Below are 12876 nucleotides of genomic sequence, written 5' to 3'. Positions count from 1 at the left end.
TTGTTTGTTTTACGAGAAATCTCTTAACTGTAACAGCGTTGCATTCAATGCGTTTGCCCGACACACATAATGTACTTAACCGCGTGATATGCTTGGTATATTGGCGGTGGTTCATTCAAGTACAAATGTAGTTTGTGGTTATCGAACAATCAAATATAATGATATGTTGTACAAACAAAATACCACAAACAAATAACCTTTGATCGTTGATAAGCTACCGCGTATGTTTTGTCCTTAATGCTAAAGCTTCTATATATGTGATTACTAACGTAACTACTTCACCCACGTTATCTAGTGTTGTGTACAAGCAATCAAGCAAACAGGTTGTAACGTTCAATCGGTTTAATTGCTTTCCGCATCCGAGCATTGAACGTGCATTTCCCAAACGGCCGAAGCGCGAATGAAATAGTTTGTTTTTCGATTTGCAGCCCTCCTGCACTTGCTAGTTTGTTGTGTTTATAGTTTTTTAATCAGTGGGGTAAGATGGGACATCTTTAGCACATAATATTCTAATATCGTGATCCTGTTTTAAACAATTAACAACGGTATATGGGAGTTGTGAGGATACAGCTTTATAATTTTTTAAGTGTAGTTTGTTTACTACCAAACGAGACAAGAAAATTGAATGAAAATGTGTCTTGTATTTCCCAACTCTACAAAATAGTAAGAATTTATGGAAAGGTTTTAGCGTGTGTTTTGTAAAGTTGTAAATATAAGTTTTCATGGTTTCATGCGCTTTAAAACATGAACCATGAAGCTTTTGCTAACTTGCAAGAATTCGTGGAACACAAAGGTCATTTGTTTCTCGCCCGCAGGAAAATGTTAAAGTGATTAGTTTAAGCTGACGTTGCGGTTTTCGCCACCAAACAAGATGGCGTCGGAGTAACTTTATTACGTAATGAATTTGAGTGACGTCATCACTTCCACGTCACACCATGCAAAGGTGTCAGTATCGGTGGCTTTGGAAGGAGGGGTTTCCCCAACTACGTCATGGTATGCGGGTAACTTATCAACGGGACAAGAAGTGGGGGGGAGAATTGGAGGGCATACGCTACCCCAGGTAAGTTCGATTTCATGTAAAAGTAGATCGTGCTGTTGTTGGGTTAAATGAACGAGCATCTAATTCTCATATTTCCTGATCGTGTTTTAACAACTAAAAACGCTCTATAGAGTAAAAAAGTCAAAAAGTTTGGCTTTTAAACCCAACATACAATGAACTCAGATTTTGTTTCACGTAATTAGTTAAAAATAATTAGTAATTGCTCAAAGTTGCCTAAACATATATTACTGGGGGTAAGATGGGATACCGTAAGCACATAATATCCCATATTTCCTAATAGTGTTTTGAACAATTAACAAAGCTCTTTTAAAGTCGCAGGGCTTCGGTTTTATAATTCTGTAAATATGTTTTGTTTACGACGATAAAGAATAATAAAAAATGAACCATTTTACCCCATCCCACATGAACCATCTTACCCCAACCTACACGAACCATCTTACCCCAACCTTCATGAACCATTTTGCCCCCAAACTACTCTTCGTCATTTAAGACAAAGGAATTCGGTGAAGGTTTTTTAAATATAGAAACGAGCCCATCATGTTCTATTCTCGTACTTATGCATTATTGACTAAGTTATTGTGCCGGCAGACAACGTCAAACGAAATGGTTTCATCTGATTTAAAACTCCTCGTTATATTTACGTTTTAACCCAGAGAGTAAAGTTTTTTAATCTTATCTCAATCTCGTGTAAAAATACTTAACGTCAAGCAAAGGTATTAATGTTTCATGCGATAGAAATGTTTATTCCTAGTCCTACATTAATAGAATGTAGGTCTATAGGAAAGAAACTAAACGATAATTGCTTCAACCCAATGGTCGCTTATGAGTTGGCCCAATTTTCAGCTAAATAGGAAAGTTATCACCCACAAAGTTACATACGTGGTAACTTGTAAGCGGGCATGAGGTGTATGAAACAGAACACTTGTGTTATAACGACTGTCGTTGCCCTGTCATGCAAGGCCAAATAAGTTACATACGTGGTAACTCCTTAGCGGGCACGAGGTGTATGAAGCTGAACACCCATGTTATACTAACTGTTCTTGCCCCACCATGCGAGGATAAATAATGACATTGATTCATTCACACATTAAGTTTTGGCATCGATGTTTATTTCATTGACACCCTGGTATAAATTAGATTAATCTTGTTTAACGGTAATGTAGTGGTCGTGTGTTATAAAGTCATCCTGGTAATGATTAACGTTCTGTATGCGTGCCGTGACGTCGGTTTATGTGGAGCAATAAGTTGCAAGGTATGGGTTTTATAGTTACGGTTAACCAATATCTTAAACGCAGACTGGTACGGTCACTGGCGTTCCGTAAGACCATACCCCTATGGGATAGGTTCAATTCACTATAGATGCTAAAGGGCTGCCGTATACAGAAATAGAGGAAATCGCCAAGTAACTATACACTGGTACACGAGAACAATATCTAAAACACAAAGTGGTACGCAGTCATCACATTTTATAATTAAATCGCTCTGTTTCGCTTCGGTTGGGGGTTGACTTTCTTCGACTGATTTAATATAAACAAGGGATGGCCGCGTGTCTGTCTGTATTTAAAAAACTTCTTACAGTTGACACATTCGTGTTATGCATTACATTTAAGCAAGAGTTAGCAAGTTCACTTTTCCACTTACGTTTTGCCTCCTTATTCAGGTCGTTGGGGCAATAACACTCACACTTGTATCGCATAAAAGCGACAACATGCATAACTATATTGTTGCAATAGCATTTCAATAGTTCCCGCATGGCGCCAACAATAAACCAATTCAAGTCTCAAACCTTTGTGTGGGTGTGATATTAACTGCCTGTAAATTACAAAAGGGGTGATAGCTTAATAGACCAAATTGTAATATAGGTCCCAACTCCCAAGGTCCTATAAGTATTTCAGTACTGAATTCTTAGTGTTTTCATTAAATTTTTAAGGCACAAATAAATCAAACGCTGGCCTATGGTGTCATTACCCATGATATAACGGTATCTATGTAAACACACAGTATTATACATTGCCCTTAACGGCGTTTAAATTGCCACCTTTCGCCTTTTGTCCTCATGCGTATTGGTATCTGCTTCGTTATGGAAGAAACGAATCTAAGTTACGTTGTCATGTACATTGTCTATTGTAAGGCGTATGAATGACTAGCAGTATTTGCAAGCTTATAATACTGTGGGGTAAGATGGATACCGTTGGCGCCTAGATCCCGCATTTCTTGATCGTGTTTGGAACAATTAACAACGTTTTTTTATAGTCGTAAGGGGGCGGTTTTTTAATTCTGTAAATATTCTTTGTTTACTACCAAATGGGACGATAAAAGAGAATGAAAACTTAACCCAACAAACCATATAAGCAACTTTAATTAAAGTACTATATGGTATATACGGTTATGTAAAATACCAATATATAGAATACAAGTGTGGTCCATAATTCAAACAAAACGTAACGTATATATAGTGGTGTGGGGGAAGATGGGACACCTTTAGCTCGTAATATCGAAATTTATAATACTTTGAATGTTCTTTGTGTACTACCAAATAGGAAGGGAAAATAGGATGAAAAAGTGTCTCATCTTTCCCACCCTACTATAATATATATATATATAAGTTTCGCTGCGTTGAAGTATACGGCCATGTGTTGCAGGTTTGTAACTTGAGTCGGTAAAGTGACTTAGACATATGAAGCTGGTACTTGTTGATTGACAGGCGTTATACCTCTGGGGTTCGGGGCATGCTAAATCAACCGCGTAGCACCGAAACCATCAGCGTTTGAATGGCATCGTTGCGATGAAAGATAGGGAAAAGCGAATTCAGTTTGGTGAAGCGCGTTTCAAAACCTGAGCTTTGAATTATTGAACGTTTGCGCAACAACTGGAGTACAACTGTGCATATGTGATTTCGGTGCAAACATGGGCTATATTACGCCTGGTGGCAACGGCAGAATATTGTACGCGTAGGCGGGTAGGTTATTAATTCGGTGAGAAACTTATTGTTTCGAGATATTAACACCCCCTGCTGAAATAATCCCAAAAACACAAAGCACACCACGCTGTTTCGTGAAATTAAACTGAGGATTCAACCCAGGAGTTACGGGTTTTCTAAAAATAGGTTGGGGTAAAATGGTCCAACTATATACAGGATGTTGGGGTAAGATGGTACATGTTTCCATTCTCTTTTTACGTTTGGTAGTAAGCAAAGAATGTTTACAAAAGTATTCAACCGTATCCTTACGACTCTAAAAGAGCGTTGTTAATTGTTTAAAACACGACCAGAAAATATTGGGACATTATAATATGCACTAACGGATTATTACAATTTACATCTTCATCATAAAACTGCAGTTCGCGTATTCTTAACAATACGGTAAATGATATCGTGTAATATTAGTTCTTATAGCTGGGGGCGGTATTACAATTGGGCGAAATAATACAAGTCGAAATCACATTGGTTTGAAAGTAATTTAAAAATCATTTCGTCGCCAACGGTTTCCGATTGCCACTTTCACACCACCGTCTCCCATGGTGGAGCAATGCACATTATAAGCTAATGTTCCAGTATTCTAAAACGCCGCAGATACCCCAAGGTTTTCGTCCAAATTTGGGCCATCACTCAAAGCAACCGCAGTAAAGTTAATGAAAGGGTATCCTGGACCACAGTTTACCGCGAAATCTTAGCCTAACATTTAAAACAAACGCTTGCCGTTCCTGTTGTATTGAATTTTTTGTTTTTAAAAATTACATTTCCTGAAAAAAAATCAATTTTTTAATGAGTTTGTTTTAATTTTCTGTTTGTTTTTAGTTCAGCGAAATTTTTGAAAATGCTTTAAATTCTTGCGCTAAATTTAAGAGAAACGAAACGTCGCTATTTTTGGTCGATGTGTAAAACACTGTCCGTTCGCAAGTGGCCGGATCAGCAGAGTTTACAAATATATCAGGAGAAAGCCGAACAAATGACTTGGTCGGAAAATATAATTGGGTAAAGTATGACAGATCTGTATGTAGGACCATGGTAAGGTTACGATTCCATCGCCTTTATTTAAGATGAGCAAAAATCAACAGCAGATGTTCGGAAATCATTGCTGTTTATTTATATTCATGGGGGGTGCGGGGGGGGATGGTAATTAAAAAAATGCGCGTTTGCAAAAAAACATCCCGTTTTGCAAAAAATGCTGTCAATATTATCGACAAAAACATTAATTTATGTAGGGGGGGATTAATGGATTATAATCCCGGTGAGATTACTACATACGGTGGCTTTCTATTTACACCTTTAACTTACGAATATGGCTTGGCTGTACAGTTTGTTGTCGTTTTAAAACTGTTTAATTGAAGACGGCATTACTGAATAATGGTTTGGAGCAATTTCCGATAAGTGTTTTTGTTTTAAATACACACGTCCACAGTGGTATCATCAAGCTTTGAACCCGGTATCGTCCCCATGCAGCGGTTTGGGTAAACTGGGCCATTTGGCTGTTAGGTTAATGGTTTAAGAGTAAGTTAGGTTAATGGTTTAAGATTTCTTTTATCGTCCTATTTAGTAATAAACGAAGAATATTTACATATTGCTATAACGAATTCTCACGGCTCTATAAAAGATCGTTGGTAATTGTTAAAACACGATCAGGAAATATGGGATATTATTACCCTTTTTGCATGGTCACTTTTATGCGCGTAAGTACTCGCATATTTACTCGCAAAAACAAAGTTAACACGCATAACGTCATAAGCGTGTCATCTGCTGTAGAAGGTTGGTTGTTACTCGCATTATGCGAGTAAAGAAAAGTATGGTGGAAGTACAGTTTTACGTAATAGCACCATAAAGTATCAGAACTTATTTTATAAACTAGATTTAACAATATTGCGCTAAAATAGGCTAACTCAATGTTGATACGCGCATAAACCAATGACCGTGCAAAACAACGCGGTAAGCGAGTTATCATATGACGAGTTAATGCGAATCACTATTCGCATTTTTTACCATGCAAAAAGGGTATAAGTGATAACAACGCCAATCATTTTTACCCACAGTACTATATTAATAGCTTGTAATAAGCTGTGTAAGAAAGTATAGTTTTGGTAATTTGGTCAAAACGTTTAAAAATTGTGTTGTTACCTTAAGCTAACGACGCCAGTATATTATGTGAGTAGTGAAACCTGTTTATCCGTTACAACATCGTATGTTAGCTCAAGCAACGCATAACAATGGTTCAAGTTGATTCCCATAAGAGAATTCGGAGGTTGAAACCGAAACTCGCTTGGGCAACAATTTTAATCTAAATAATAGAGTTAACTATGACGTACCAGACTAGGGTGAATGTATGACTTCCTGGTAAGCAGGCATCATACCACAGCGGTTAGAGCGGTAGAGAATACCACGTTCGATGCTTTAACGTCATGGACGTTTGTATTTTCTTGGGCAAAACACTTACGGCAAGTGCTTTAACTCAGTTGTCACTTTTTTTTTAATTATCATTTTTTTAGAAAATCATTACCCATTGAAAAGTTGCATGGCGGGGCAACGACGGTCGTTATAACACGGGTGTTCTGTTTCATACACCTCGTGCCCGCTTACAAGTTACCACGTATGTAACTTATTTATCCTCGCATGGTGGGCAACGATAATCGTTATAACATGGATGTTCTGTTTCATACACCTGTACCCGCTTACAAGTTACCACGTATGCAACTTTGTGCGTGATTGCTTTTATGTATGGCTGACAACTTGAACAACCTATCAGTGACCACTGGATTGGAACAATTGTCGTTAAGTGTCTTGCCCAAGGACACATACGCCCACAATGATGTAGCGTCGAGGTGTTTCATGGCACAGAGCTTACCAATAACGCGAACAGCTTTGGTCTTAACTAAGTCCATCGCTAAAGCGGATTTAATATAAATACCCAATAATTGTCCTCTGCTACTTAATTGTCTATAAATTATAATGGGGAACTAATTGATTTTTTTCCACGCAGGTGATTGCTATATCGATCATGGCGGTTGTCCTCATGGTAGTCACCGTCACCGGCAATTTCCTTGTGATCGCTTCTTACCGGGCCAACCGACAACTTCGTACAATCAACAATATGTTCCTTGTAAGCTTGGCTTGCTCTGACTTAGTTATTGGAGTCGTATCGATGACCCTCTATCCGATCTACATGATAACCCGAACCTGGATGCTCGGGCCAATACTATGTGATATCTGGTTATGTATTGACTATACATTGAGCATGGCATCGGTGGCGAATCTAATGTTGATCTGCTTGGATCGCTACTTCTCCGTAACAAGACCCTTCACGTATAGAGAAGGGAGGACACGTGGCAAGACTCGTATATTTATAACTATAGCTTGGGTGTTCTCAATGTTGCTGTGGTCTCCTGCTATTGTTATATGGCCATTAGTGCGTGGAAGGACAGTTGAAGACGACCAGTGCCAGATTCAGTTCTTTGAAGACGCAACCATCACGCTTGTGACAGCTATACTTGCATTCTATCTACCGGTGCTTGTAATGACTGTACTGTACGGTCTTATATACAGAGAAACTCGTAAGTGTTCGCAGTATTTGGAATATTTAAGCAGTTATGGTAAGTCAAGATCAACCAGCTCAGCGTCGCCATTTTTGAACTTGCGCAGGCGAAGTTACAGAGGCCAAACACCAAACGGATCGCCGAAATTGGGGTCGTTTCCACTATTTTCAAAGGCGCCCGGTGATGGCGGTAATGAACCAAGATCAAGGCTGGGGTCCTTTGGATCTGTGTCGCTGTTTCAACGTCGATCTAGTAAAGGGAGAAGTAACAATGATAAACTTGAGTCTAGAATCCGTTCGAATTCAACCGCACCTAGGATCAGTCTCAGTCCTTTGGCTCAAGAAGCGAAACCTGACTTTGCCGCGAAAACGGAAGATTCCGATTTTTGCGAAGTATTTGTCCCTCCACCGAAACCAAGGTCGAAAAGTTTTGTTGAAAAAGTTCGATCCAGAAAACATTCGACTACTGAGAGCAAATCAAGTCAAAGTTCGAATGCGACAAAAACCGAATCAGTTCTGGAAAGATTAAAACAACAAAGCAGTGCCAGTGAACAAGACAGCCTTGGAGCAAGAGACAGGTCGTCTAAAGTCCGTTTGGTGGCCCCAAAGGTGCAGGTATCGAACCATGACGATATTGAGATCACGTGTCCACGTCAACGGGCACGAAGTGGGGGTTCGGTTAGAATGCCTTCATCCGAACGTAAAGCAGCGAGAACATTGAGCGCTATCCTGTTGGCATTCGTTGTAACGTGGTTACCCTACAACGTGTGTGCTGTGTATAAGTCATTTTGCGCTGAAGGCCACGAATGCATACCAATAGCGGCTTGGGACGCCGCGTATTACCTCTGCTATATTAACTCGACCGTCAACCCGTTCTGTTTCGCTTTGTGCAACAAAACGTTTCGTGAAACTTTCATACAGTTATTATGCGGTCGCAAAAGAGGCAAAATGGACGACCTGCCACCTTCGAAACGAAAATCTCGCGCTTTTAAGTTACAACAGTCGTCATCGTCGTCCAGAAGCACGTAAGATTAATGAAAAAATGTCACGTAGCCAAATATAGTTTTAAAATGTTCCAGGACGCTTCTTTTACCGAGAATAGACCTTGACATTTCCCTAACCTTTAAAATTGGTTAACAGTAAGCTACCGTCTTATTTACCCACCAAAAATTCTAGCAAAATATGCCTAACAAAGCTTTGCAGCATGCATCAATGCAAACCTTATGCCCAAGGTGATATAATAATACAAATTACCTTATTGAGTGAGTAAACACGTCAATGCCCTATTTTGCAAGAACCTGAAAATCTATTATCAACGTACTTTACCTTCAAGGAGTTACGTCATCACTGCCCATTATGACGTCATGTATTTCAATTGTTGCGTAAGTTGGGAGAAATGTTCTGTCGAATATAAAAAACGTAAACAAGCGGCAATGGCTGAGTTACGTTGTTTTGAATGCTAATCTATGCACTTACATTAAGAAAAAGCTTCACTATTTTATTTCTTACAGACTATATTGTATTTATTATGAATAAAATTACTGTTTCGTTTGGATTATTGTCATGAATTGCATCTTTAAGCTTAAAGTAAGACTTTAAAAGCAGGGTTCGTAATAAATCATAAACACCGCTGAGAAAAAACCTATGCATGAGCTTGATTTTGAGTATATACTTGAAATCGGCTGGTATTTGTTGTTTAAATGTCGTGTTTACCTATTTGTTGATGCTTGCCTAATCTTACAGTTAAATCGCACAGTTTGAAATGCCGTAACATTTTTATTCAACGAAAATCGGTCGCGCGCGCTTGCCTGTGGTTTGTGATGTCATAAGCGACATTATCACTTTGAATACTGCCAGGAAATTGCAAAGACAGCAGGTGTAAGAATAATGCACGGCATTCAGCTTGCTGCTAATGTTAAACCTTGTGGTTTACTGTGGTGGCCTGGGCTCACATTATCCGACATTTGCTGGGAAATGTCACCAGTAAAAAGGTCGCCTTAACGGATCATTGAACGAAATACGGTTAGCATTTTGGGGGGCGTTATTTCGGTTTAAAATAACTGATCTATTTAAAAATACAAAGTCGATTGACCGTATGCTACTTGTTTGTTACGTCGAAAACATCATTGTCAAAATATAACAAACCATTATGACTAAACAAACGAAGTTAATGAGGCGTGAAAACTAATTCTTTTGCGCGGCAAAAATAAGGTCACGTGGTTTGAATGGAATTTAAAAAATGCACAGAGAAAAAAGCGTTTGGGGGCGTTCTGCACTGAAATAGCTATTTTGTTGCTATATCAATAAAAGCGGATAATTGTACAAAGACAAAAGGTAGCTTGAAACAACTGCTATTCAGGCCTATAGACGTCACAGTGCGACCTTTGTGATGTCATAATAGCCACGTACGTGATTGGATGAAGCGAATCCAAGCAAAAAATCAGCTTCAAAAGCAACGAAGTGTGGCGTAACGGTTTCATAAACATGACCTTTAAGTATTTGTTCTGTGCTGCTGTGGACAATGGTTTTAATCTTGTTATTGCGACCCTAGTTTAACAACAATACACCAAACAGATGTCAGTATTTCAAAACATGTAACGTAATAGGAAATATAGTAGGTTGGGGTAAGGTGGTTCGCGTTTTATTCCCGTTTATCGTCCCATTCGTTAGTAAACAAATAATATTTACAGAATTATATAACCGTTTCCTCACGTCTCTAAAATGACGTTGTTAATTGTTAAAAACTCAATCCGAAACATGGAATACTATGTTCTTACGGAATCCATCTTACACCACAGTATTATATAGGGCAATGGCTCTTTCTCCATGCGTAGGAGCCAACACAGTGCACTCTTCCCTAAAAGTAACGGTTTTCAGAATGTTGTGCGATCCACTAATTGACAATGATTTATGACAAAGTTTTGGCAAGTGTGTAAAAATTTACTTTTGAAACTTTTGTTCGCGGAAAACACATGGATCGAGATGTATTACAAAACTTTCACCACGTAACGATAGTTTATGATTAATTATCGTGTTTTGTTGGTGTGCGGTTTATATTTCTTTGAATATTAATTCTCTGTTTACTACTAAATGGGACGCGAAAATAGAATGGACAGGTGTCCCATTCCCCAACCATACTGTATGACCTTATATAAGAACAGACATGTTACTTCCCCAAACCATGTCAACAATTACCACAAACTAATTCACAAAAAATAGGACCCAATATACAAGGGTTTATAATACAAACGTTGCCGTTTCTTATTCAAGAAAAAATAGCCCAACACAAATTCCAAAAAATTGCACTGTGCTCCAAAAGTTAAAGAAAAACTGGCCTAGAACAACAGAAGGTCGTTTTGTTTTGTTGACCCCTTGACCCTTTGTAACGACACACGAACGCGCGTTTATAAAATAACTGTGACGTCATTTCAGTTCTGGTTTCGATACCACGATTATGACGTCATAGCGGTGTATGTTACAGAATAATGTGCGTTTCATAACATGTTCCGGAGATTCCATAGGAAAATTTATTTCAATGACGTAACAATGGTGTTACAGAATTAAGAAACGTTATTCACACGTCATAATTAAAATTTATATGAGTAATTGTTTAAAGCGAGTAACTAAACAAGCAGCAAAATATTGTAGAGTAAGTTTTACATAATTGTGTAGCTGGAAAACGGAGGAAGAATTTCAAAAATTTGACACAACTTTTAAAATCATGGATTGATAATTGAGTCAAAAGTTTACAAAAAAAGCAAAATATAGATTGGCAATGTTGTGTACCCATGGTTTTCTGTGTATTATGTTGAAATCTAAAAACGACGTAAAAACTTGTCTAAAATTTGCTAGATGGCGCACTAGAGCTTGATGATCGCCGACCTCGATTGTCCGACCCCAACCCATTTCACTAACAATAAAAATCTCATATTAGTTAACATAGAAATAAAAAGTTGGTTTTGCAAAACAAAAAATTTTGAACATTCAAAAAACAACATGTGAATTTTGCGTTTGTACCAAAGTAAATCAATTCCACCTATTCATCCTCGCACGACGGGGCAACGACAGTCGTTATAACACGGGTGTTCTGTTTTATAAACCTCGTGCCTGCTTACAAGTGACCACGTATTTAACTTTGTGGGTGATTATTTTATGTATGGCTGACAATTTAGAAAACCCATTAGTGACCACTGGGTTGGAGAAACTGCTGTTAAGATTCTTACACAAGAACGCAACTCTGTAGGAGATAGTTTGTTTCGGGCCAGTAACTTTCTATTTTATCTTTCTATATGGATGAGGTCCGGCATCACGACATGCTATGGATCCTGAGATTGAGGCAAGTAACCAAATTATTTGGTGATTTGGTGACTTGAAACAAACCATTGGACCAATATAACCACCATCCACCATCCCTGCATAAACACAACCCACCTGAAACGTTCAGTATCTCTTGTATCGTGGAAAGATATTTCTTTGCGTTCTTTGGGAGGTCTTCATATTTCCGACACTCTGAAGTGGGGGTTCCCCAACCAGGCATTGTGATGTAATCAACCTCCACCTCGCTGAGGACCTCGAGTGACGCTGCAGAAAGTGGGGGTTGGTTTTATGAACCAGGTTTAAATTTTCAATTTTTTAGGTAAAAACTGTATGTTTTTAAATTGATGAAATGGTGGTATAACGACTGTCATTGCCCCGCCATGCGAGGATAAATAAGTTACATACGTGGTAACTTGTAAGCGAGTACGAGGTGTATGAAACAGACAGCCGTGTTATAACGACTGTCGTTGCCCCGCCATGCGAGGATAAATAAGTTACATACGTGGTAACTTGTAAGCGGGCACGAGGTGTATGAAACAGAACACCCGTGTTATAACGACTGTCATTTCCCCGCCATGCGAGGATAAATAAGTTACATACGTGGTAACTTGTAAGTGAGTACGAGGTGTATGAAACAGAACACCCGTGTTATGCCGACTGTCCTTACGCAAGAATACATAAATTACATTCATTACAATCATACATACCCGGAAACAACGGAAGAGGTTTCCCGTTATGTTTGTAAGCGACCCCAATCTTTATTTCATCGAATCCGTCAAGGATATCGAGCTTTGTGATAGCAACGCTGGGATGTGAACATATACGTGGTTTATATATTTTTATATAAACTAGTACAACATGATAACTTAGATAAGCAGGTTCTGTTCTACCTTGCATGGGAATCGATAAGATTAAAGACACAGCTACCCCAACACCTAGTTGTGATCATTAAGTTGANTAATGCTTGGGGATCCTTAG

General features: G+C 38.6%; 2 protein-coding genes across 2 annotated transcripts in view; one reads left to right on the top strand and one right to left on the bottom strand.

Annotated features, from left to right (window-relative positions):
- Positions 1-819: 819 nt before the first annotated feature.
- LOC100181813 (muscarinic acetylcholine receptor M4) lies at positions 820-9136 on the top strand. Its single transcript, XM_002128408.4, has 2 exons — positions 820-1060; positions 7030-9136. Exons 1-2 carry the CDS (start codon positions 899-901, stop codon positions 8608-8610), a joined length of 1743 nt encoding a protein of 580 aa, XP_002128444.1. The 5' UTR covers positions 820-898; the 3' UTR covers positions 8611-9136.
- Positions 9137-11093: 1957 nt separating this feature from the next.
- The window catches only part of LOC100177939 (adenylosuccinate synthetase isozyme 2), a 7058-nt gene continuing 5275 nt past the window's right edge, over positions 11094-12876 (bottom strand). The window contains exons 7-9 of the mRNA XM_026839336.1: positions 12606-12703; positions 12013-12162; positions 11094-11491 (exon numbers count right to left, since the gene is read on the bottom strand). Coding sequence (XP_026695137.1) covers positions 11442-11491; positions 12013-12162; positions 12606-12703 — 298 coding nt within the window. The 3' untranslated portion in view covers positions 11094-11441. The remainder of the gene's footprint in view (positions 11492-12012; positions 12163-12605; positions 12704-12876) is intronic.

This window comes from Ciona intestinalis, unplaced genomic scaffold (genome assembly GCF_000224145.3).
Source record: "Ciona intestinalis unplaced genomic scaffold, KH HT000185.1, whole genome shotgun sequence".
NCBI lineage: Eukaryota > Metazoa > Chordata > Ascidiacea > Phlebobranchia > Cionidae > Ciona > Ciona intestinalis.
This window is presented reverse-complemented; position numbering and strand designations above follow the sequence as displayed.

Excerpts from the sequence above, each read along its gene's own strand:
- LOC100181813 (XM_002128408.4), top strand. The coding sequence starts at position 899 with ATGAATTTGAGTGACGTCATCACTTCCACGTCACACCATGCAAAGGTG. Across the intron at positions 1,061-7,029 it reads GAGGGCATACGCTACCCCAG|GTGATTGCTATATCGATCAT; the intron begins GTAAGTTCGATT and ends TTTTCCACGCAG.